Source organism: Vicugna pacos, chromosome 24 (assembly GCF_048564905.1).
Source record: "Vicugna pacos chromosome 24, VicPac4, whole genome shotgun sequence".
NCBI classification, from domain to species: domain Eukaryota; kingdom Metazoa; phylum Chordata; class Mammalia; order Artiodactyla; family Camelidae; genus Vicugna; species Vicugna pacos.
The window spans coordinates 12,291,821-12,319,048 of record NC_133010.1 but is presented as its reverse complement, the minus strand read 5'-3'; the positions used below and the strand labels follow the sequence as shown (position 1 = coordinate 12,319,048).

General features: G+C 36.8%; 1 protein-coding gene across 11 annotated transcripts in view; it reads right to left on the bottom strand.

Annotated features, from left to right (window-relative positions):
* The window catches only part of NOL4 (nucleolar protein 4), a 244,241-nt gene that overhangs the window by 149,494 nt on the left and 67,519 nt on the right, over positions 1-27,228 (bottom strand). For 10 of the 11 annotated variants that reach the window (XM_072949037.1, XM_072949038.1, XM_072949046.1 and 7 more), the window contains 3 exons: positions 26,757-26,868; positions 25,607-25,719; positions 19,807-19,939 (listed from right to left, as the gene is read on the bottom strand). In XM_072949037.1, the coding sequence (XP_072805138.1) occupies positions 19,807-19,939; positions 25,607-25,719; positions 26,757-26,868 (358 nt within the window). Of the gene's footprint in view, positions 1-10,109; positions 10,181-19,806; positions 19,940-25,606; positions 25,720-26,756; positions 26,869-27,228 lie in introns of those variants that run through there. The other variant, XM_072949043.1, reaches the window with a different exon arrangement.

Below are 27,228 nucleotides of genomic sequence, written 5' to 3'. Positions count from 1 at the left end.
CTATCTGCATCTACATTTGAAATTTCTGTATATATTTTATGCATTTTGTGTATACATACTTATACATATACATATATTTTTCCACTAATGTAAAAAAAAATTCTTTAAATTTCTGTAGAGCCTTCCCAGTTAGAAGTTGGTAATTTAAATTTAGGTGTTCATTCAAATTTTCAAAGGTTTCATTTTGAGGGGTGTATATTATTTCAATTTTGATAAGGGAGAAAAATATAAGAAAACTTCAGATACCAAAAGTATAATGGTAAGATCTTATGTACCATGACAGGTGAAAGAGGATGATATTTGAGTAAGGATCGGACAGTAGCGGGCACATGGGATGCTTTGAGGAAACTACAGAAAGGCTGTCTACTTGCAAAAGGTGCTTCCTCTTGACAGATGAATTATTAAAAGATGCCCACTCCTCTGGGCGGATGCAGCCTTGCACCAGCCTATTTGGCTTGGCAGAGCAGAATATGACCTGGAATCAGCCTTCACTCACTCAGTGGCCAGCAGCCCGTGTGGAGTGCACAAAAGTCATCAGTTCATACCCACACACAGCAGCCACAGGGAGCCATTGTTGGTACCCTCCAAATCCCTAATATCGACAGTAGTGCGTTCTATTTATTCAAAAGATCATCGTGGATGGTATAAAATACGATTATCCAGCAACATGTGGCAAAAAAAAAAAAATTAGTGCTGGCTAACTGGACTGACTGCAAGTCACCCTTTTGCTGCGTTCACAATATTGCCCTGCCGCCTAGGTAGGCTGGTGTCCAAAAATAAATTCAGTTCACTAAACGGCCCCCAAAATGTAGATGTGGTGTTTCTTTAAATTCAGATTGTCTTCTCTGTATTACAGATGTATTCATTGTTTTTGGCTAATGGGAAAAAGCAATTGCAAAACTTACACATCTCCCTTCCTCCTTTTTCCATCAAGATGACACCACGTTTCAAATTTCACTTCTCACCTTTGCAAGAGTATGGGGCTGGGGCTGGGGCTGGGGCTGGAGTGGAATGAGAAAATGATGACAACGACATTTCCACTAAGCTGTGCAAGTAGGGACCCTTCCAAACTACCGTAGGAGCAGAAGACTCTCAGACCGCAGGGTGTTTCTTAGTTCTTCAAACGTCAGCTACTCTTAACTACAGGAATACAGAAAAGCCATTTGAACAGCTTTTACGGAGCTTCTCCTAACCACGTAAGTTCAAAGAGGGGCTCCTTAATTCTTTCTCGCAGATTTGACCTGCTACCTTCTTTCACACAAAATAATGTAAAACGGCAAATCCTACTGAAGAGCACAGTAACATTTAATACTTCCCGGGTTCTCAGACGCTAATTTTCTAACAAATGGTTCCTAGTAACATTCATTATCACTAACAACATAGAAAGCATCTATTTTTAGCAATGTGACCGACTACAACATGAATCCTTGAATGGTGAACTCTACTTAAAGCTTGATTTGAATGTACATTGCGAACTCCCTGGAAGGGCATTCACAAGTCAATGTGAAAATGTGTCACACCAGACAGGAAGTTCTTGCTTTAGAATCAAATGCAATTCATACAGTCTACTGAATAAAAAGAAAGACATACATTGTTTAAACTAATGTTGTAATATATATAAACACATATGCATATATGCACGTGATTAATTAAAGTACTCAGCGCCCACCAATCACTTAAAAGTTAAGCTTTCCTAAAACTTAGTCGTCATGATATGGCGTTGAAACGAAACTTGAGAGAAAAGCAGAACAGAATTCAAACAAACAAAAACAACTGCCAAATCCCTTAATTTTAAGTGAAATTAAATCCACAGAATGAAAAGTACTGAACAAAGAAGAGGAAAATCACTTTAATTCATAAGAAATGAAGGATGTTGGCAAAAATTTGATACCAGTAGACCTCTAGTGGTTATTAGAGTAATTGATATTTTACTATTTTGTGTTACTGCCTCTTTCAGCACAAAACAGAAACGTCCAAGTATTCCAAGATACTACCTTCCACAGCAAGAGTGCAAGTAGTAGTAAATATCTATGCATGCCTTTGGGAAAAAACAAAATAAAAAAATAAAACTTCCTAAGCAGGTTGACTACAAACTACCAAATAAAAAATTCTAGTATTGTTACCCTTGCAAAAATGCCTTTACAAGTTGTAAAATCCAGATATTTACCTTTCCCATCACACAATAACCTCCACGAAAAGAGGAAACCAGTGCATATGTGTATGTTGTTTCTTCTCATCTCAGAAATTGAAGTATGTTAGCACTTTCCTGAGGCCAAAATGTTTTAGTCTGAATTTAAATATGTGACCAATTAATACATGATTTTACTTGCAAGGGAGACAATGAATACATATTTTCCCCTTATATGAGAGTGAAATGAACGTCAATTTTGCAGGATGATGGTTATAAACCTTTCAGCACTGGTCAGGTCACAGAAATTCTCATTAGGTGGACATAAATCAGTTTCTAATGGAAGGTTAAATGCCTCAGGTGAAGTTAATTTCCTTCCTCTCAAGTCATTGTTATTAATGATGGCTACTGTCCTTTATTAATAAAGACAATTGGCAAAATGCAGAAGATATCTTGGGGGAGCAGCAGGTGACACTAGACGTGGATTTAGACCAACTCCCAGGAGACAACGCAGCACAGCCTTAATGCTACACTTTAACAGACCAATTACCTCCCACAAGTAAGAATGTGTTTCTATGCTATGTATTATCAAATAGTTCATTTTAAAGAGATGAGTGTAGGGGAAGACAAAACCTTGAATACATCATACTCAAGACAACTACGTGTACATACTGACAAGCCAACGTGAAAAGCACTAATTCAATAATTACTCATCTGGGATCAAAATACACAGCACAGTTTTAAAACATCTGTTTCTATTGGAAGAAGGACTTCTAAAATGCCTAGCGATCACTTACAGAAGAGCACAGCTACAAAATCAACCTGGTACCCAATTTCCCACAAAGTATTTAGAAAGGAGGGAAATCGATCAGGATGATAGATTTAAGGAAACAGTGAAGGAACCTTAGACATGTTAACTTTGGGCTTTGTCCCAGATTTAACGATGATGACAACTGACACGGTCACCAACTCAAAGTGAACAAAACAGAGGGCATTCTCCTTTTTAATTGAATTCAGTGTATTTGCTCCACGTCTGGTCAAAGAGGGAAATTCATGCCAAGTGAAGGTAGTTCAGTCATTTGCAGTGAAAACTCATCTTTTTTTTTTTTTTTTTGGTGTAACTACTCAGTTTCTCTTGTAAACTAGTCAAAGCTCTACCCACCACCAGCACTCCACTCCCCTCTCCCTGGGAGCATCAGTGACATCGTGTCCTGTGAAGCTTGGGAAGCGTAAGTGAGAAGGAAAGAGAGGCCAGTTTATTCTGTCCCCACTGTTCTCCGTGGAAGAAGAGCTTTCTCATTTGTTGTCTATCCTTCTTGGATCTGCTGATGTTGACAATGACCCTGTTAGGGCTGCTAAGTGATAATTCAGGGCTTTTTCATACCACCTATGGAGACTTCTAGTTCAAGAGAGCTCTCAGCTGCTTCCTCCTGCAGCCCATCCCATGTCGGTGTGTCTGAAAAGCTTCCCTTTAACCTAATGTCTTAGCACCTCATGCAACTGCGAGTCCTCCCCTCAGATGCTGTGTTGGACACAGGGCATCTCTCTATGAGATCTGCAGTCTTCCTGAATGCCCCCCCTGGGCAATGAGACCCACGCTCACTCTGTTCTTTCACCCTTCAAGCCTATTCCAATTACCTTGCTGCCCTGGCTGTGGCCACCAGACTTTTCTCAGAGAACCTTGCAGTTCATCCCTCTAAACTGCTCTTTTCCACATATAGGAGGACTGTTAACTTCTTTGGGGAGGAAAAAAAAAGTTCCTATGTAATTATGCATTCTTGTCCTTTCTGTAACTTACTCGTGCAGACCTCCAGGGTTTTGCTCCTATTTAAAGTGAATTTCTTAGAATTCTGTCTCTGGATTTTGTCAGTGAAAGCCATGGTTTTAAAGATATATACCTATGCTATTAATTTAAAAATATCTATGTAAGTACTCAAAAGCTAAGCAATCGATTCTTTATCCTTTCTACACCACACTTAGCATTGAGGGCAGTTCATTGGAAAGCCCTGGATTCTGCTTGAGAGGAGACATACAAAAGGACTTGAAAAACCAAGCACACATGATTTAACATCATAATATTGCCCCGTCAGACCTGGACAGTTTACAAAGCACACGGCCTTTGCACATGCTGCTGCTCATGCCTTTTTCCCACCTGTGAACTGTTTTCATCTTCTGGATCTAGGTCACTTGTGAGTGGCACTTGCAGCTCCTCCACGGCCAGGTTAAGTCAGTGACACCGCGATACTCTCTCATGAGGGAGTAGACGCCGTCCCCTCATAGGGGCTGTTACAGTTTGTAATTCTAAATTTAGTCCTGTCACCCCACCCCGCTAGACCCTATATCAATGTTAATAGCATAGACTCCCTTTTATATTTTGTCACTGCTGAATTTCCAGCACTTCAAAGGGTTCTTACACATAGTGGTCAATACATTTTTGTTGGAAATGACTCCGTTATCTTACTGGTTCCTATCATGGACTCTGAGGTTGTAAAGCAAATCTTACCCCTAATTGAAAATGGAGGGCTCTTATGCTAACTGTATATGGAACAGCGTGCATCAGGGCACACGGGTTATGTCACAAAACTAGTGTCTACACTTTGACCCTGTGAACCCTGATCCACTGCTGTTATCACACCATGTCCTTGTCCACTGTCATCATCATCTTTAAAAATGGTTTGGAATCCAGTTTATAATGAATTCTTAGTAAATGCTTGCTTGAGAAGGTAAAATATTATTTTTAGTAGCAAACAGCAGTATGGTTTACCAGAAAGAAAAAAGACACGGTTTAATTTTGCAACGAGACTAATATGTGACCCAAGAAACTATTTTGATTATTAAACCACATGAGAGCAGTATTCAAGTATCACCATGGTGGGGTGAGGAGCGCTTTTAAAAAGAAAGTGAAAATACCTAGTGTATCCAGAAATTATTTATATATTTTTTTATACCCAGAATGACATTTTGTAGCCTTTTTAAGAAAGCAGGAGCAGACCCTTACCTACAGATAGATGCAGAAGCTGGCCTATTTATAGGTTGGCTGCCTGACACGCCCTGTAACACATGTAGGAATATTGACTATTGTTAGACCAAAAAAAATTCCCAAGTGGTAACTGGTTCTATGAATAGCTTCTCAATTTCCCAAATACAGATTTTTCAAAGCCACAAGCTCTCGCAACCTTTTAATAGATTTTATTGGTCTTGTTTTGTTCTTTTCACGAATGTGAGTGACTTCAATTTATAATACTGAAAGGCTTCCTTTGAAGTTTGATGTTTGGTTTTATTTTGAAACTTGGCTCACTTTTGGGTGGGGCTGAATATCCCATTATCTTGTAAGTCTCCTTCACTTAATCTGGATCATTTCTACTCTAGGTGCCCTTTCACATTCTTTCCTAATGTTTTTATTATATTAACATGACCATTATTGTTACATAAAGTATGTTATTTTAAGACATACGACACTTTTGATTGATATTTCAAAATAGCCTTTTCATCTGGATACTTTATGCAGGAAAATGGTATTCTTTATCAAAAAAGTGTACACTTTGTTATTTCACACAAAACAAAGCTGAAACATTACCCAAAAAGAAAGCTTATAAGAGAAAATAAATTATTACTGGCATGAGTGGATGGTCATGAATGACAAGTTTTTTTTTTCCCCTTCTGCCAAAGCTTGGTCTTATTATTTAAAATAAAGCACAGGAAAATAAAATGAGAAGATTCAAAATAAAGAATGCAGGAGAGGAGGTCAATCACAATTTCTCATTGTGCCTTCCACACAAGGGAAGAACGAGGGAAATGAAAGAAATTGTCAAAAGTCAATTACATATTTAACAGATAAAAGGAAATATGAATTTTAAACACAGGGCAATTATTGTGTAAAGATACTACTGAAAAAAAAGCAGAATTTAAGTTTGCTATTGCTGTTTTAGAAAGCTTGGTAAAACCAATAGATTTCAATGGCTAGAAACATTAATTTCTTCATAACAATGCAGAAACAAAGGCATCTGCATGAAAATAGGAAAGTGTGGGGAGCCATCTACAAGCAGCTATTACAGACAGATTAAAGAGCACAGGCAATAGTAAAATATTAGTCAGAATATTAATGCTCTGTTCAGGAAATAAGAACTTGATGGGATGGCTGAGCATGCATGACATAAAAGAATGCGTCAAGCTAAGCACAGTTACAGGATATAGCAAATGCAATGGTTACAGAGGTGGGTTTGGGGCAACTTGGAAATTCATCTTTAAAGGTAGAGGCTCGGATCCAAAATGCCTGTGTTCCAATCCTGATCCTACCACTTAGCAATTGGATAATGAATGTTCGTTAGCTTCAGTTCCTTTATCTATGCCATGAAAATAACGAGTCTCTACCATCACAGGATGGTTGTGAAAACCAAAAAAGTAATCTTCTGGGGACAGTGCCTGGCATACAGTAAGCAGTTAAGACATTTTATTTCTCATCATCTATCTTCACTTTCATTTGGAAATATGTAAAACAATCATCTGATTTTTAGACGGTTGAATTCAGATGAGAGTTGAGATGTGTTTCATCAACTTTAAAATGGAATTATGTACCGCTGATGTTGCTGACATGCGTTAAGAGAGTACCTCCTCCCTGATGCCCATTTAGAACACTGGCATCAGTGTTCAGTGTACTAAACTTCTAAACTCCCCTGTACCTATAACACGAATCTGATTTTTTTTTTCTTGATTGCTTTCTCATAGATTTGAACAAAGACAGAGCTAAGCAATGATGGGCTTGATTTTTTATTTTTATGATGCCAGGATCTATTCTCCAAGACGTTGTTAAAGTATAGCAAGAAAGATATATATATATTAGTGGATATGCCAGTGAAATAAGTCTGCACACTGAAGGACAGGCTGATGGGTGATATATGACTGTCAAAAAACTCAAAATTTCTGAAATGTATATAGACATTGGAGGTTGTCAAAGCTTTCATGGTGTTGCTGTTGAAGGAAAGCCGAAGACCCTTCTAGTACATCAGGATTTCAGGGTAAATTTTATGAAAAGTGCTTAAAGGAAAACAGTCATTATTATTGAAAGCACTAAAACTCTCATTCATCCTCTCTCCCTCTCCCTCCCTCCAGCCCTCCCTCCTTCTCTCCCTCTCTAGATAACACACCTGCCCATACATGTATGTATGCACATGCTATGCACACACATACATTTAGGAAGGAGTAGAAATAAGGGTTCTTATGAATGATGCTCGTAAAGAAGAGGAAAAGGAAAGGAAATGTTAGTTTCACACTTTGCCAATACCCATGAGTCTCTGTGTTGAACGCAGTTTCTTACCAAAGGTGCAGAAGACTGGAAGCAAACAGAAGACAGAGAATGATTCTGGATGATTCTTGAGTCAAGGCTGGAGGGAAAACTGGGAGAGTGGGAGGTCTGCTCCTTCAGCAATCACCCTAGTTTTCTAAGTACTCGTCACATGTGTATCTTGGAGTTAAAATGGCTCTTTCAAGATGGGAAAGGCTGCTGGGAGAATGATGGAGGTGTCTCCATCATGCTTTAATCCCTTCCTCTAGTATAAGAAAATAAACTATTTCAGGGATACATAGAAAATAATGGGGTCCTGGTTATTTTTTTTTTTAAGGAAAGTGTTTTGTCAAGATAAAGACACCAAAAATGTTATAGATGAGAAAGAATCCTAAAAGGGTGAGTACACACGGAGTGTCCTGGAGCTAGAGTGGATCTCATGGAGGGTTTAGCTAAGCTTCTCATCGACAGATGTAAAAATAGTTGCCCAAATATGTTATCAATTCTTAAATAAGGCTGCAAAATTAGTTACCGATAGAACTGGGATAGGAAACCAGATCTCAAGATTTAAAATTAAGAGCTGCTTCACGCTGCCTTGTTAATGAATTCACTTTAAGATGTCGAAGCTACTTTATTGTTCCACTGCTCCTGGCTGGATTGAGGAGGTAGACAAGGGAGCCAACACAGGCATCAGGAACTCCAAAGCAAGATGTGAAAAAGACAGACTACTCAGTCATGGGCCAGGAAATCAACTACTTGTCTAATGTTTGGCAAGAAAGACGGAGTCTAAGGGTTGCATACACTTTCACTATAGAAGCAAGCAGATGGGGAAGAGATTTCAAAGTGCCATTTCGACTCAGAAGCTACATTCTACTGTATGTCAAACACTGCTTAGAGCTCCAAAGGCAGAATGCAAGGACGCACAAGGTAACACTGTTTCCTGCCCCCAAGGCACTCCCCATCAAATCAAGTGAGACTGATAAGAAAGTAATTGTATGATACCTTCACAATGAATATAACGAAATATCCTTCCAACTGTTTTAATATCCTCCAACTGTTCTTTCCTTTTATCAATGCACCATCTAATTATGATCTTTGTAAACCTCGTAAATAAAGATTTTTATGGTCAATTTAGCCCATTTTGTAGCTGCTTTACCTCTCCGTACAACTCTCATGCAACAGTAGCTTCAAAGCCCTATTCAACACTGATATTATTTTTGCCTAAAGGCTAAAGCTGTTTCGTATTAAAAAAAAAAATAGCTAGCTGACCCACATTAGCAACAAGAAAGTTGTAAAGAAACACAGCATGGTGTTGGCTTTACAATGAGAGTTTATAAAGGCTAGCCAGGTGATAGTAAAAACAAAGGACAGTTCGAAAAAAGGTTAGTTGCTCATGACTTTCATATTAGGGAAATGCAAGGTTCTGATTCTGCAATACAGCTGGATTTATAGGTTCAAATTTTATTTGAAGAAATTCATAGAAGATATGTACTTTCTAACATCTCTCTAGGGTCGTGTGAATTCCTGACCTTATTTATGCATTATCAGAGAGACAAAACTCAATATTCAAGGACTAAAGGGTCTAGCATTTTCTACTTGGTTCTAACAGAATTTTGGCATCTCTCAGGGGCAATGAAACATTGAACATTGACTCCATGTGTTAACAAATGTAATCAGTAGAAGCTTCAATTAAATAGAGTTCTTAGACCAGAAAGAGGAGCCCTCATGCCCTGCAACGAGAGCAGAGCCCAAACAGGAGGAAGAAAGATTCCTCTTCTTTCCTGGCAAGGACTCAGCAGGTGAAAAGCCATGGACTCTTTGTTCACCACAACCTTCCAAAGTCCCCTTCCCCTCTGTAAAGGGGTTCTCCTTCCCTTGCATGTGGGGACTTGTATGTGGCTGCAAGGCTTTCTCAGGTTAGCTGGTTATTGCTGAAACTGGATTCCAAATTTCTCTCTTTAAGCAGAGTTTGATGAACCCACCCGCCCTTGGGTATGCCAATTATCCGATTGCCTTTTTTTCTTTTTGTATATGGAAAGGAAAGAAGCGCCCTTGGGGCAAAACAAAGGGACCACCATCCACCCATAGGGTATTACAGTCAGCAGCTGGACCCTGTGGCTCAGGGATCCTCCCCTTGTCCTACAGCCATTACCACCACTGTTCTTTTGGTTAAGATCATCGAGAAAATTGTTGTGGGATCTCCCTTAATCATCTTTGTACCTCAGTCATTTTTTGTACCACTTTTTAACCAGCCCTGAATTCTCATCACACTCAACATTTCTCATTTAGCGACTTCACCTCTTACGAAGTCTTTTTGTTAACTGCTCAAGTCACTCTTTCACCTTGTAGCAGCCTTAACCCTGCTACTTGTCTCCCCCGCCCCCGTCACTGACAAAGTTCCTCACAACTGCTTAGTGCTGATGAGTTACCTCCTGACTCCTCTTGACGATCTACAGGAAACCCCCTGGAGTAACCTTTTGACAGTGTGCGCTCAGAAGATAGAGACCTTAGGAAATCACATCTTGTAACCTGGATATCTCACCTACTGGAAAAGATGCCTCCAGAGGAACTCCTCAAACTTGATGGAGAGGTCCCTATCAGTTAGTTACTTCTCACCAACCCTGGTACCACCAAACTCCCAAGAACAGATTCAGAGATTCATCTGACACACCTGCAGAAAGCACCAAACCCCAAACAGACCTGTGCATCATCTGGCGACCTGAAAGTGATGATTTCCTGGAGTCGAAGCAGAGGAAATCTGATAAAATAGCTTTCCCAAGATACTTAGACCAGGCTTGTTAGAAGTGTGTCACCAAGCCTTTGATGATGACATAATGCTTCAGATGATCTCTGATGTCTATGATAACACATGGACCTCAGTTCTCCCTCCTACCACTCCCCATTGTTGAAATGGGACAACAGATTTCTAATCTGTGCCTTTTTCCTCTGACATGAGACATTACTCTGAGGACAGGTCCCTCCTGGCACTGAGGCACAAGAAGCTGCTCTAACTAGAAAACTTGACTCTTGATCTGTAATGCTTTCAGAGAAGGAACTTGATCAAATGGAGAAGGTGAAAAAAATTAATAAACAGAAACCTCAATTAAACAGAGTTAGGGTATCAGAAGGGGGAGCCCTCATGCCCTGTGATGACAGCAGAGCCCAACAGAAAGAAGAAAGACTCTTCTCCTTTCCTGGGAAGGACTCAGCCAATGAAGGGACATGGCCTCTTTGCTTACTATAACCCTCGCAACTTCCTTTTCCCTTCTGTAAAAGCATTCTCCTTCCCTTGCCATGTGGGGACTTGCATGTTGCTTGCCATGACCGCAGACCCCTCACTGCAATTCTCTGCTAATCCTGAATAAACCCATCTTTGCTCGAGAAATATCTGGCAGTCTGTTTGTTTTAGGTCAACACATGTAATCATTAATGAACCAGCAATCGCCACCATGAAGATGACAAACCACAAGAGCAATACCTCAAAACAAAGAACTAACCCAGAAGTAAAATTCCAGATTACTCTGACATCCTTCACTGATCATATTAGACTCTCTGAAGCAAGCCTGGAATCAAGCCAATCTCCCCTTCTTTTCCAGAGGCCAGGACCTAGCTGAGATTGTACTGGTATCTGGGGGGGTGCAAGCTTCAGACTGAAATCAGTAAGCTAAATTTCTATCAAGCACTCACTTATATGAAAAATCACTTCTGTAACATGAGTAGAGAATCAAAAAGCAGAATTTTAACTTAAGAGGAAAGTAAACTTTCAAATATTATGACCCTAAATGCAAGAAGAAAAAAATATTCCCTACAAAGGATATTAAATCAATACATAACTTAGCATCTTTTTTCCATATTTATACCTTATATGTAAGCCCAGTTGCTATTTATTCTGCTTTTGGAAATAGAGAATTACTACTTAAAAGCAGTTTCAAATGATTAACTACACACAAACACACACATGCACACACACACAGACAGACACACACATACAAGCATACATATTAAAAAATACAGCAATCATTTCTGTAATTCATAGTAACATTCCTTATAATTATCTGTTTTCTTTATTTAATTTATGATACTTTATATTTCTGCAAATTATATTTATAGAGCTACTGCCATGAAGAGAAATCTCTCTAAAAGCTTCATCAGCTTAAATATGTCAACCTAGATTAATTAATTCAATAAGTTCTCCATAAGAATTATTTTTCAGTCTGGCACTAGAACGACTTGAACTAAGAAAAAATAGCAGTACTGTATTATTTTCATGTATTTTAACTCCCTAAGGATATAAAGCTTAAAAAAATGAGAATAATAACACAAGAATCGATTCGGTTCTGGATCTATTCTTACATTTATGTAAAAAAGAAAATAAATCAACATCCTTTTAACCGTTTTTGTTTTATGCAAAATCTCCTTAACAACTAGAAACAGTTAAAAGAAAACAAAGTTGTAGAACAAAGAAAGTAACTTACACAACCTCAGCAGAGAATCTGGTGTTCAGTCTAAACAAATTTTAATCGCTTTTCTGCTTAAAACTCACCATCATAAAAAGTTAACTACTAAATTTAATTTCCTAGTAAGTGTTCTGTTTTACATCATTTTTTAATGAAAAACATGTTTTATTAGGTTTTCCAACTAAATTAAATGGTGAATAGTAGCTGTTTTTATTGCTGGGCTTGTGTGCTTTAATAATTACTTGAAACTATTCTTTTCAGCTAAATTAGATGCAATTTTAGTCACATATTTTTACTACAATTGTATTCACATAGACAGACATCAGTAAGAAACTATTGTGTGTTTTCTTAAATTAGAGCTCACGTGTGCTACATTCAGATACATCAGACAGCAAACAGACTAAAAAGTATTAGACTTAGCAGAGGGGTGCTTTCAGAGGTAATCAAGGATGCAGCAGGCAGCAATTTTGATACCTAAGAAAACAACTGAAATCTACGGAGACTTGCACAATTTTCACTCAGCAGGTAAGTCAGAGGTACCACTGACCAAAACAGCATCTGAGCATGAGCTACACCCACATGACTCAACTCTGCTGCCACCTTGACACTCCAGAACTTCCAAGGAGAAACGTGAGGAGTCTCTTCAAAAGTATAGTCTGGAACACTGGCTCCATGCTTTCCCCCACCTGACTGTCTTAGTCATCCCACCTGAGGTGGGCCCCATAAATCTGTATTTTTTAACATAAGTTCCCCAGGTAGGAGTCTGTGCTGTCTGCTCAGCGTATAATCTATTCAAGGACAGAAGAAAAAGTGAAACTGCTATGAGATGATCACTTTACCCACTTGTTTACGTCACAATGAAATCACTAATTTAAAGTTTACTCCCTTCTGTGCTTCCTTTCAAAACAAGGCTATGGTCATTGTACAAGTGTACTAGTCAAGATACACAGGATGTATGAGTGTATGCATCACTGTTCTAAAACAGAGATACATCCCAATTTCAAAACTATTTTGCTTTCATATTTTTCACATTCTATTTTAAGTTATTCTAGAACTTGAGCTATTAGGTTGGATCAGTATGACAATTTCATATGGTTCAACCTAATGTCATGTTCTTGACTGAACATTAGAATGGTACTGTAATATATCTGTTACTGGTATACCTCAGAGAGCACGCAGGTTAGGTTTCAGACTACTCCAATAAGACGGGTATAGCAATAAAGCCAGTGACATGAATTTTTTGGCTTCCCAGTGCATATAGAACTTATGTTTAAATTATACTGCAGTCAATTAAATGTGCAACAGAATTATGTCTAAAATGTACACACCTTAATTAAAAAATACTTCATTGCTAAAAAATGCTATCATCTGAGCCTTCAGTGAGTCGATCATTTTGCAATAGTAAGATCACTGATCTTTTGCATCAAAGATCAGTGATTGCAGATCACCATAACACATATAATAATAATGAAAAGGTTTAAAATATTGCAAGAATTACTGAATTGTGGCATGGAGACACAAAGTGAGCAAATGCTGCTGGAAAATTGGCGCTAGTAGGCTTGCTCAACACACGGTTGCTAAGAACCTTCAATTTGCAAAAAAAAAAAATGCAGTATCTGCAAGGCATAATAAAGTGAACAGCAATAAAATGATGTATGCCTGTGTTTAATTCATTTATAATACATTTACAGCTTATAATATATTTATAGCTTATATAAATTATTAATTTTCTCTACAGTTATTTATATACAAAAATTTACCTGTTCTTAGCAGTAAAGACCTAAAGTTCTGCAAAGTTTATTACAATTATTACTGTAAGATTATATATATGTGATATATGAGATATATATACACTGTAATCTATTATTTGTATGCAGATTAGCCACTAAATTCCAATTCATTTTTCTCTGTTTATCAAAAATGGCCTGACCAATTGAAGCATAGCAAAACATTTCTAGAATACAAATATTATGTGGAAGAAGGGAGATTTTCAAATTCTGGCAAATGAACTATACATTCCTAAATGCCCTTGGAATTATCAAATACATCTTTGAATGAAAAAGTTGCCATGAATATATTTAGAAGCCCATCCTGGGTAGAAGTTGAAGTAAATGTTGATGAATTCTTTGAGAGAACTCCTAACTCACAGGTCCTTCTCCCTCTCTGGTTGTGTCTAGACATTACCATTACACTGTGCTTGGCACATGGGACACCGTTAATGTTTCAACGTATAAACAAGTCGTTGTTCAATACATTAATGAAGTACTAAATATCGCAAAAAGAAAAGCTACATTTAAAAAAATCTGCATTATTCCAATGGGTCAGGAAATAATAAGGGATATTTAACACACTCTCCGAAGGGCAATATATTCTGTGATGTCAAAACCAAAATTATACAAAATGAGGGCCAAAGGGAAATGTATACGTGTCTTTTTCTATTATGGTTCCTTACTTTTAAGGCTGATTAAGCTGATGTGCAGAGTTGAAGAATGTGCCTCAACTTCACTTTATATTTCTATAATCTTACCAAAAAAAGCAGTAGGGAAAATACAATTTGTTGTGATTTTAAAATACATAAGTCCTTTCCTAATAATAATAATTGAATAATGTTTCTGAGCTTAATAAAACACAAATATTCCCTTACAAAAATATCACTAGTACATTATTCTGGTATTAACTCAGAAAAGCAATGAAAATGGCTCTTAGAAAAGTATTTCTCTATCAGATGAAACTGACTATTTATTTTGAACTGAATCTTTGACACTGTCTCTAAATCTGACACTTGCCAGACGTCCTGTAACAAGCAACCTAAGACAATAAAAACAAAACCAAAAGTCAGCTGTTTTTAGAATGTAAAAATTCAGAATAAACAATTGATTAAAAAAAAAGAATACTGGTTTGTGCTAAGTCACGTTCCCACAGATTTCTAGGATCTGGGATTGGACGACAGAAGCCTTGAGTGGTAAGATTTCTACTTATAATCCATTGAAATGGCTGGCAGAACAAGAACACTTACAAATTGATGAACATGCACACACAGAGCACCTTAAAGCTTTTTGACCATAAACGCTTTTGGAATTCAGCCGCTGCAAAGCCGAACCTCTTTCACAATTAGCCCCTATACTACACCACAGTTTTAAGGACCTCATGCCTTCATGAGTAACTCAAATGATTATACAACCTGCAAATGATTTTAGCCTAAAGGCATTATTTTAAGATTGCAAAAAAAAAGTTTTAAAAAGCTTAATATATGTTACTCAAAAACGGGTGAAGGTAGTCAAAAGCTACAAACTTCCAGTTATAAAATAAGTAAGTCCCAGGGATGTAATAATACAGCATGGTGACTATAGTTAATAATACTGTACTGTTTATTTGAAAATTGCTCAGAGAGTAGATCTTAAAAGTTTTCATTATAAGAAAAAAAATGTAACTATATGTGGTCATGGATGTTAACTAGATTTTTTAAAATGAGAGTAAATTACTTCCTATGGAAAGAGTTAAAGTTTCTGTGCATTTTTTAATCTTTATATTTTCATTGAGTTAGGGGAGCATTATAAACTTCAAATAAGCAAAAAAAGCTGAATATTACACATCAATTTTGACACGTTCTTTTCTTTACCAAGTTCCTCATTCTGGCTTGTCTCTTCTTCACCTTTATCTAGTTATCTAGCCTGGTGGCAAGACATTTCCCTTCTTTTCCTCCTTTTCCCCAATATGTATGACATAGTCACATCTTTGAAATGATCTATATTTTATATTCTTTCTTTCCCTTGGTATTAAATAGTTTGCAAGTCTTTCATAACTATAGTGAAATGAAAACTGAAAACTTTTTTTCTATTTTATATAAATTTATGTCCAATAACACATTGTTATACTTACCTGTGTTATATTTCGACATCTGTACACACTAGAAAGTACTTAGGACCAAACGTTTAGTTTCCATCCGTCACCACACAGTTGACCCCCTTTACCCACTGAGCGCTCTCCCTAGCTCCATTTCCACTCTGGTAACCCCTGTTCTCTGTAACTAGGGGTTTGTTTTTGTTTTCTTTACAATAATATCTTAAAGTAATCACTTAGTGTTTAAGAAAATAGAACATTTTAATTTAACTTTAAAAAACTTGCATTGTTCCTATTTTATGAATATTAAACTGCAGCTATTAGGATATGAATTTCTCTGACAATTTCTCCGAAGATTTCTGACACATCTAATCCAAAGTTGCAGAGTAAGGAATTTAACTGCCAAGTCAAAATAAAATAATGCTCTAGACCTATACTGTCCAAGGGAGTAGCTATCAGACACATGTGGCTATTTAAATATAAATTAACATTAATTAAAATTAAACAAAATAAAATTAAAATTTGTCCCTCCATTGCACTAGTCACATATCAAGTACTCAGTAGCTAGAATGGCTAGTGACTATCACATTGGACAGTGCAGATACAGAACATTGCCATAATCTCAGAAAGTCGACTGAGCTGTGTTTCCTAGACTTTCCTCCAATTTCCACTTCTAAACTTCTCCACGATGGCCTCTTTATCTTCATCTCACTGGATTCTTACCCAGACGGTCCTCCTCTGCCTACACCAGCTCTTATTTTAACTTGGGGAGATTATGTCTCCCATGGGGCGTCTGCAATGTCTGAAGATACTTTTGATTGTCCTAGTTGGGGGGTAAGTAACACCTGCATGCTGAACATCCTCCCGGGCACAAGATTTCCCCCCAACGGCAAAGAAAGATGTGTCCATTGGGCCCAGTTTGAGAAACCCTGGACCAGACTGCTCTACACTGAAGCTGCATTCAAGTTGCCTATCCACAAATGGACTTGTTACATCCTAAATCCTGACCTCCTGAGTTCTCCTAGAGATTAATGCACATCACCCACAAGAAAGCAATGCACTCCCAGACCCAGTGTAAGCCTAGGACTCAGAGTCCCCACTGATGAGAAAGACACAGACTGAAAGTTTCACTAGTATAAATTCTTATTTTTACAGAGGCAGGACTTACCCCTCATTGGTTAGATGAACTGTACCCAAAGTAAATGGTATCACGTGTACTTTTATTCCTTTGGATTGCGTGTTACTTGAAGGTATTGGGGCTGTGTCTTTTTTGCTGACTATTATATATATGTGTATGTGTATATGTGTGTGTATGTGTGTATACATATCTCAGTATACATGAAGTTCTAAAAGAAAGTTAATATTGGAGGAGAAAAGCAAGATACAGGCTAGTGTAAATGATATAAGCCTCTTTGTGTAAAACAATGATGACAAAATCTCCTGAGTGTGTACATCTGTGTGTGAATGTGTGTGTATGCATGTGTGAATCCAGAAAAACATAAGGAATAGTAGTTTGTCAATGTGGGTTACCTATGACAGTGCTATAGTCAGGGTAAAGGAGAAAAGAAAAGCACAAAAAGTATGTAAAACTGATGTGACACATCATGATTATGGTGAAAAGTTATTATATTTTAATCATTTTAAAAATGGAGCATTTAAAACAATGTCAAATGGAGCAACTGAAAGGAAAATCGAAAGCACAAGAAGGTCCACTGAGTCGTACAGTTTGTATTATGGAAGAGAAACAGCTGATAAATAAAAATATCATCCCATACAGTGATAAGTTCACCAAAGAATATTAAAATTTAGGTAAGAGAGAGGAGGAGAGAGTCCTGAGCTCAGGAAAGATGTCAGGGCTCAGAGAGGTGAATATGGTACAGATGGTATTGAAAGCCACGTGATTCGATGTGATCACACAGAGCAAGTACGGAGGAGGAGGGAGTGCAGGGCTGCACCCTAGCACACCCCACTATCTAGAGAACAGGATATGGAAAAGAAACCCACAGACAGGACTGAAGATAGATGCCCCCCAGGAAGCAAACGGTGTGCTGCCCTTTGATGTTCGTCTTGAGGTTGATGAGGACTATGGTTTCACCAACGAATCAGGCAACATGAAGACGGCTGGTGGTCTTCACAAGAGCAAGTGAAGTGGGAGTGGTGAGGATGAGAGCAGAGCTGAGATGAGCCAGAAAGAGCAGAGCTGAGGAAGCGGAGAGGATGAGACAAGCCAGTGAGTTTTGCTGTAAAGCGTGTTGCAGAGGTGGTGCAGAGAAATGGGCTAATGAACGCAGGAGTGCAATGGGATCAACAGAGGCTTTCCAAAGAGGCTATTTATTATATCACGATTGTATGTTGATCCTGGGAGAACCTATGATGCAGGAGAAAGATGAGGTCATTGCAAGAGAAAACTCAAGGAGAAGTATGAGGGAAAGGCATTTAACACGGAAGGGAAGGCTGAGTTAGGTTGGAGAAGAAACAACTAGATATGTTCTTATCCTGGAGCATACACCAATGTATGATGAAAAAGTGCTTCTCCTAAGAGGAAGTAAGAGTTGAGCTTATTCTACTGCATTTTATTAAATCAACACAGATTTACAACACATCAGCTGTCCCCTAGCCAAAGATCCACAACAGACAACTTCAATCGAGAAAATAAAGAATTTGCATCATGAGAAATATCCTCTTGTTATTTATAGTCCGCCCTATTTAAGGACTAAAAAAGATGATGGCATAAACAAGCGAAATAAATGAACAAATATTAATAGAGTGATGTGTGTGTGTATATATATAATTTTTTTAGCCCACGATTCTGATAATCGTGGAAAACATTTTCCATTAAAAAAATCAAAAGCTGAAGATCTACTATCTTAGTAGAAAAAACAGTAATTTATATCTACATCAGAAGAACTACATTCTTAGAAATTTCCCAAATAAAAGTGGAATTTTTACTGCAGTAGCTACTCTGCTACGTAGCAACTAAAATACGTAGAGAGTAAAATACATAAAAAGTAAAATTTTTAAACCACTGATGATCAGTGGTTCTCCTCCTTCCCTGTAATCATGCAAACTAGGTCACCAGCATCTTTTAGACTCACCTAGGTGAGTCTAAACACACAGAGACGTTCTGTGTGTTTACAACTAGGGATTTCTCATTTGACCACAGAAGCAGAACACTAACGGCAGCTAGAAATGCACGATCTGTTGTAACCAGTTTTTACTAGCAAGTGTCAGAGAAAGCAAGGAAGGATGTTTTTTCATTATCAACAGATGCAGGCACAAAACCACAGAGTCAAAAAGTCTGTGTAAATTTGTTAATTACAAGAATAATAATCTGATTCTGAGTAAAACTGGCCAACATCCTTCTATTTATGGCCCTGAATTTTCATCCACAACCACCCAGGTCAGGGTCCTTTACTTGTATACATAATTTTATATTTACAAAGACAAAAATCTACGAAGATAGTTTGCAAAGAGCTCTGAATATATTAGACCTAAAGTGTTAACTACCAAGTCTACTTTCTCTTTGCGTCCAGTTTTCTCGACCTTGACCATTCTATCAAGAACAATGGGGTGACTCAGGAATCTAATGGACCCAGGAATGAGAGACCCTGATCTTTTTTTCCTTCACAGCTTCAAAATCCCTGCAAAAATAGTCTTACCCAGCAAAATCACTCCAGTAAAACTGTCCTCTTATAGAAGTTGTTTTTTCAGTTACAACTTGGTCTTGAAGAAAATTAAAACATCCAAATTAATCTTTTGATCATTTTTTAAACTCTTAATGCAATCAGGAGAATAATAGCCCAAGAAACCAAAGCTAGAAAACATCACAGGAACCCAAACTATATCAATACAACTCATTTTAAGTTCTGAGAGCAAACCATGGACAAGCTTGGATTTTACAACTAGTATTTGCAGTTTTAAGCAAATACAATAGTGAATCTAAAAATAGTCAAGTGGCTAATACCTGAGTCCACAGAAAAAAGTCCCCTTAGAAACAGATAAAAAATTAACACAAGAATAAGAGATGGTTGTTGTTTTAATAAATTCTGACTCGGGTTTTTGCTGTTGTTTTATTTCTTTGTTCAATTGGAAAGGCTTACCATCTTGCTGGCCGTGGAGAGCCTGTGGACTCTGCATCCTTTCCTCAAGGTTGGAGCTAAGATCAGAGTTCACAGCTGACATCCGTGTTGAGTCGCTCATGTCAAATTCATCACTTTCTATTGAACTTTCATCCTGAAAATGGTTTTAAAATATCATCAAGTATCATAAAATTGAATACATTCAGATAATGACCATTTTATCTCTAAGGTCAATTAGAGTTTAGCCAGTAAGTATGCTTTTGCAGAACTCAGTAAAATATATTACACATTAATAGATTCTTGAAATAACAAATAAGGGTATAATTTCTCCCTTTAAGAGATTTCAAGACTTGGGAAGATTCAATGGATCTATGTACAGGCAGATGTCAAAGGTAAAATAGTGTATTTAGGAAGGATGTAGTTGGGGAATTATCTGAATGTGAAAGAGTGGATTCATTTTTTTTAATGAGCAAAAAACTTCTTAAAAGAGTCAATCATAAAACACAACATAAAAAGACATACATCTTGTGGTTTTTTAAATAAATGACTTAATACATCATTGTAAGCAAAAATCTTAGGCTGCAGTAAGAAAATCTGAACTCAAAATTTTTCACTGGTAAACAGGATGGACTCTAATAACAGACAAACTTGCATGGCTATATTCAAAGTCCACATTTGTTGAGAAAAGGTAATCTTAGCACATCCTTTCTTTCCTTACAAGGGAATATAAATTGCATTGCAACCACAGAAAGTTCTAGGTAGAAGTGTGCAAGATCCATTTACCAAAATCCAGTTCATCAAATGACTAAATTACCTAGAGGCAACTTTGCCGAATGGACAATCCATCAAAATCTGTCAAATACTAACTTTAACCAAATCTGTGATATGTGGCTGTTAGTCATTTCCCTGAAGCAAACTCCTTCTGGAGAACTGATTTTTGGATAAATGGCGTGCTTTTGTAGGCAGACAGGCCTGAGAAACCCGTGTAAAGTATCGCAAATGTTTGACTGAAATCGCCAGGTTTAACGCCACTCCGCACATGCTTGATCTGAAAGTTTAACATTCATGTCCTAGTTAGCGGCAGCAGTGCTGCTATGCGTGTTGTATGCTATTTATGTGGTAGGACTGGTATTAATATTTGTTCACTCACTTCATCTTCATCACAACCTGTGCGTTAGGTACCAGGATTTACCCAATGATTACAGACTGAGAAACTGAGGCACAGGGCGGTTAAGGAATTTATCATACCATATCCTATTACATCATAGTCCAGAACTGGGATTCATTAGAATATCACTCAGGCTTGAAAAATAGCTTCTTTGACTAGAAGATCTGCCTTGGCTTCAAAAATGACATTTTGGTATCAGCAAAGAAGCTGCTACGGTTAGGGGATGGGAGCGTTCTAGCAGACTGGCAACTGGCACTCTCATCCCTGGGTCAGGCCCAGGTGGCTCTGATGTTCATCCTTTACCAATGGTCTGATCATGTCTGGTATACTGAGTGGCACCAGCTACTCATTAATTCAGCAAGGAAATGCCCCCTGTGAGGCCCCTGGGCAATCAGCCACGCAGCCTTCTCCCGGCAGCATAATCTCTCTCTTGGTACATTACGTTTTCTCCAAGTTTAAATTCTAAGAAAATCCTAAGCATCTGAAATAAATATATATATTCAAAATAGAAAAAAAAATAACAGAATTCAGTGTGCACAGCACTGTTATCAGTGTGTACCACATACACATACACACATATATATGCACACACAGCTAGATGACACAGATATCCATCGCATACACTATATATAGTGCCTGTAATATACCACTTTAGGGCACATTCTCTGCAGCCAGACTGCCTGGATTCAGATTTATGCTCTGTCATCTATCAGACGTGTTCCCTTAAGCAAGTTATCTGACATTTCTGTGCCTCAGTTTCCTCACCTATAACATGGGAATAATAATAATATCTGTCCCATTGGGCTGTATCATGCTTGAAAGGCTATAATACATTTAGAGCAGTTAATACAATGTCAGATACATAATAAGCATGAAACTGTGTGATATTATTATATACAACATATAACAAATTCTACAGTATATAAGATTCACATTTATTACATTGTATGAACACATACAAAAATCAGTTTAAATATGATGGTAAAGATGATCAACATGTGTTTATAAATAGCTGTGAATACTACATATAGTCTTTATAAAAGCTTTTATTATATATACTACAAATAACTGAGAAGATATAATCTAGCAAAATATTGTTTCCATGGTATATGTGTGTGTGTGTGTATATATATATACACAACTATCTGAGACATATGTGTATATATATATGTGTGTCTATATGTTTATGTGAAAAAGTATGTGTATGAGGATATGCTTGCGTATGTTTAAAGAAAAGCTAGACAAATCGTAAGGCAGCCGTCTCTGTCCTATAGAACAGTTATATAACCTGCGTTAGCACATTATAGCTAAACAATATGAATTTTTCCACCACTAAACGATGCTCTTGTTGGCATACTTTTTAAGACATGTGGACAAGAGATTAAAATGATGATGTAACCTAACATACCTGTTTCATATTTTTGTAATATTAAAAAAGCACCATTTTAAAGAATTTATCATCATAAGTAAACTAAAGATTATATTTGAAATATTTTCCTTCATTTTTTTTATGAAATACAATTCACTTTTCACAATTCTGCTCCTTATCAGAATATCATTTATCCAATTGCTTACATTTATAAAGAACTTAAATGAAACTAAGTATATGCATTCATTCTGCAAGTTCTGATTATTGACTGATTAAATTATCTTTTAAGAAATGGTGGCAAAAGTATATAAAATATAAAATTGTGTTTTTTAAAGGTATAAATGCAAAATAATGCTAATAACTCTAGGAAGAAATTAACTGAAGATTTCTAAAGGTGAAGAATCAGAAAACTTGATTGATATATTAACTGATTTATTATATCCATGATCAGCTGTAGCACATTCATCTAAATCCTTCCCTCTGAATATTTTTATATGACAACCAAAAAAAGAAATCTTCACATCCGACAATGTGAGCTTATTCCTTGTGACTAAAATCTCATGATAATGAAAGCCATGGCCAACCACCACAGAACTCTGCTTCCCTTGAAAATTAATTTTAAAGAATTAGAACAAGTACTTTACTGCAACACATAATTTCCTTCCCAGTCTTTTTCTTTTTTAAAAATGACACTATTTATTTTTTTAAATTTTAGTATGGAGCTTTATTTCTATTTTGAGAATTCCTTGAAATTCAGATTCCTGATCTGTTTCAGATTTCATTTTAGTTTTCAAGTTCTACATTTTATCTCTAGAAACTCTCTACCATATACCTCCTGATTCCCAACGCTATTGCCCAGATTGCTTAGAGACCCTATTCTTCCATTTCCCGAATGATGTAATAGTTTCCGAGTTTATCTCCCACCTCCAGTTTCTTCCCTAGCATTTCTGTTCATCAACTACTGCCAAGTTAACCTTCCCATTTCAGAACATGCCACTTGTCTGCTCATAAATTTGCAGCCATATCCAATGCTTAAAAAGTAATGTGTAGGCTACTCAATCAAACATTCAGGGTTTTCCATAACACTGCTTGAAAACCACTCCCACCAATCTCAGCTTCCATTATTTTTCACTCACCTTATGTTTAATCAAAGGTCTATATTGTAAGCCTTTCTATGAATAGCGTCACCTCAAATCTTAATAGCAATGCAGTAAACATCCTGATACATACACTATTTCGTACACCCGCAGTGTAAATTTCTAGTCAAAGCACATAAATAACTTTTTAAAATAATTATTGCCAGACTCTCCCCCAGAAAGGTTGTTATGGTTTAAACTTTCATAACCATTTATAAGAGGGTCAATTGATCTTACATTGGATACAGAATTTTATAATTTCAAAGGGAACCTCATTCCTGGCCTTCTTTATTTCCCTTAATAGCATTTCCTATCATCTTATATACATATTTTCATTATTTACTTCCTTTATTGTCTGATCCCCCAACCCCACTAGAAGCTTAATAAAGACAAGAATTTTGTGAATTCATTCACTGTTTATCTCCATTATCTACAAGAGTGACAGTTACAGAGAAGATAATAAATATGGGTTGAAGTAGTTGAATAAACCCTCATTAAAATTTAAATATAACTTGTCACCAAGGAATATTCCATTTTAACATGACTTAACTACCTTACCTAGCCCACTTTCCTACCTTTCAACAATCACAATTTCTAAAATTTTGTAAATAACCTAACATCATTTATCTGAACTTTTAAGACAATATATGCCCAATTTCGTGTTTTCAAAATATAAGGATGAGTTATTTTCCTAATAGAGTTATAAATTTGAAACGATCTATTTCTCTTATGTGAAACATTTACGATTTCTTAGAAGACAGAAGAGCTTAGCAGATGTGGGCTCAATTGCTGGCACAAAGCTGATCTTACTTTTTGGCCTAGAAATAAACGTATCAGTATCTAAATGAGTTTCCTACAAATAATTTGACAGCTCTAACTAGTTTATGAGTTTGTTTTTTTTTTAATTTTCAATTATGTGATGAATCATGAAATAATATTTTCATTCTCAGGGATAGATAAACAGTAATATTTTCTTAATTGGCTTTCTTATCATTAAATGACTTTATTTCCAATTATTGAATCATTTAGATGTCGCTATCTGGTAACATGGAACCTGATTCTGCCACCGCACTCATACAGATATTCTTAGAGTGTACTCTTAATCAAGTCTTTTGAGATAAAACAATTTTATAAATATACTTCTGAAATTAAAGCCACTCAAATAAAGAAAACAAAAATTCTAATTTGAGTTTAATGAATAAAACTAACACAATAATTTTAAAAGAATTTACGAATCCTTCACCAAATAATGCTATATTTAAAAATAAATGTTTAACCTCATTTCCTGTTGTAGAGAAATTTCAAAAAGGAGGGAATGTATTAGTCCAAGAAACTTCTCCCAATATAGACAGTCTGAATGTGTGTATCGACTAATGGCTACTTACTAGTTAATAAGGATTTACTAACCCCTATTGTTGTAAGTCTCTGGGGGAACACACATAGGGTACCTTCCTAACTTAGTCTCTGCCCTAGAGGTATTTCAACCGAACTGGTGAGTTAATTAGCATGCTAGAGAAGAATATTTAACAAATATGCATTTAGTGCTTAATATACGCCAACAAGCACATTGCTACAATCTTATGTACAAATGAAATGGAATAATTTGGAAAATCAAAACACCTCTAATTAAGAAGAATCACCCTAAATTGTAGAAAATGCAGAGAAGTAGATAAACAAATACATAGGATAACGGCTAACTGAAAATCAACTTTAATATATACACAAGATTGGGATGGTGGGGAAATGGTTATACTTGAAATATCTATTACGTTCACCTTTCTGATTTCCAGATAAAACAGCCTCATTACTAAAATCTCCCTGGGTCCACACTCTTCTAATACTTTCCCTTGGACCTTCTAGCATTTAACCAAGGCCAGTTCGATGGTGGGCTATTAAGGAAAATAAATCTTTCTCGAGAATGAACAGATTCCCTCACAGCACTAAGGCTGACAGGGTAAGTCAGGGAATCTCTGTTGAAGACTAGAAGTTTCTGCCTGTTTCTCCATCTAGGCCATCCTAGTGACATTCCTGTCATTAAAAAAAATAAATTACTGTCTTTCAAATGCCGTCATGCTTAACACGATAGTCATGGCTATCAAACTGCATTCCGACGTGTAAGTGGTACAAACGTAGATACTTCCGTTTTACCTCGTCCTGCTGGGAGTTTAGCAGCTGCAGTTTCATGTGCTTCATATAGGCCATGGTGATTGGCATGTTGTAGTCAATCATGCTGGTCACCAAAGTGGGAGGTTTTCCATTATCTGTAAGGAAACATTTTTAATGGGTAATGAAAGTGAGACTGCATTCTACCTGTAATTTCAGAATGATCCACTTTGCTCACATTGAAATAAGATTCTAGATACCAACTGTTTAGGAGATCGGTAGCATCAGAGATGGCGCGTAGGAAAAAGTAACTGGTAAGGTTCTACAAAGGTGTCTTGGGACAAATTAGCACTATGGATAAGTTAGTTATTTCTAACTACAGGGGAGCTTTTTGATATCCTGGATAACAATGAGTGAAGCTAAGATAATGATTAAACAAAGTCACTGGTAGTTTTGTATTTTTCTCCCTTGCTGCACATGTACTTTCCACATGTACTAATTGTGTGCAAAACGAAATTTCCTCTTTTTAAAAAATATTTTTGCTAGTCTATTCATCTTTCGATGTATGGAAATAGGCTGGCATACACGTATCTCTGAGATGAATTTAATCTCTGAGAAAAATTCATTGATTGGAAAAATAATCCAACTAATTTTTAATGAACACTGAAGCCAAAGTATAACTTTTATATACAATTTTTCAGTGAAGAACTCCATACTATTCGTTACTTTTGGGGGGGGTAATTCGGTTTATTTATTTATTTAATGGGGTACTGGGGATTGAACCCAGGACCTCATGCTTGCTAAGCACACACTCTACCACTGAGCTGTACCCTCCCCGCCACTACTTTTAGAAATAAGAAACTGGTAGACTTAAAAGGACACAGATGATGGAACATCCATTTCCTCATCGAATATACCTAAAATACCATGAAATATACATAGCAAATGAAAATTAAAACATTATTATAGGGAAAAAAAAGTTATTTGCCACAGTCAAAACTGTCTTTCTTCTGAGAAAGGGCACAGAGCTACTTGGTAAGTGGATTTTCAACACTCACTGCCTCCTACGTGAATAAATGAGATGATCTGACTTATTGAACTCTTTCCATCGGACACATTTTTATAAAAATGTGGGCTATAAATTTCCATTATGAATACAATTACTTGAAGTCTCACTATTTGACACTGCGGCTACCTTTATGATCTGTTCCATCTGGGTTTAAATGCATTCTTTTCTGGCACTCTGAGCAGCTCATTAGAAACCGTGTCACCGCTTCTCTTGGTAGGAAGGCATAGCTCTCTGATATCTGAAATGATTCACAAAATAGAGGTGTTATTATATCAGCTGACTGGGCATGATTCAGCAGAAATGATCACTGTATTTCCAAATGAGACGTGTTATGCCATAATGGCGGGAAGCACATTGAAAGCATGCATTGCAAACCATGCATCATTTCCAGAAATATCTATCCAACTCAATCACATGTCTCTTAGTAACTGCTAATAATGCGAGGTGGAGGAAAAAAATCAACCCCATCTGGATGGATATCTGTTTATATTTCTGCATTTCTTTTAGGAAAAAATAATCACAGGGTACAAATAGTCCCATCAGTCTTCCTTATTAAAATTTGCCAACACTGGTTTTTAAACTTATTGCTTGCACCATC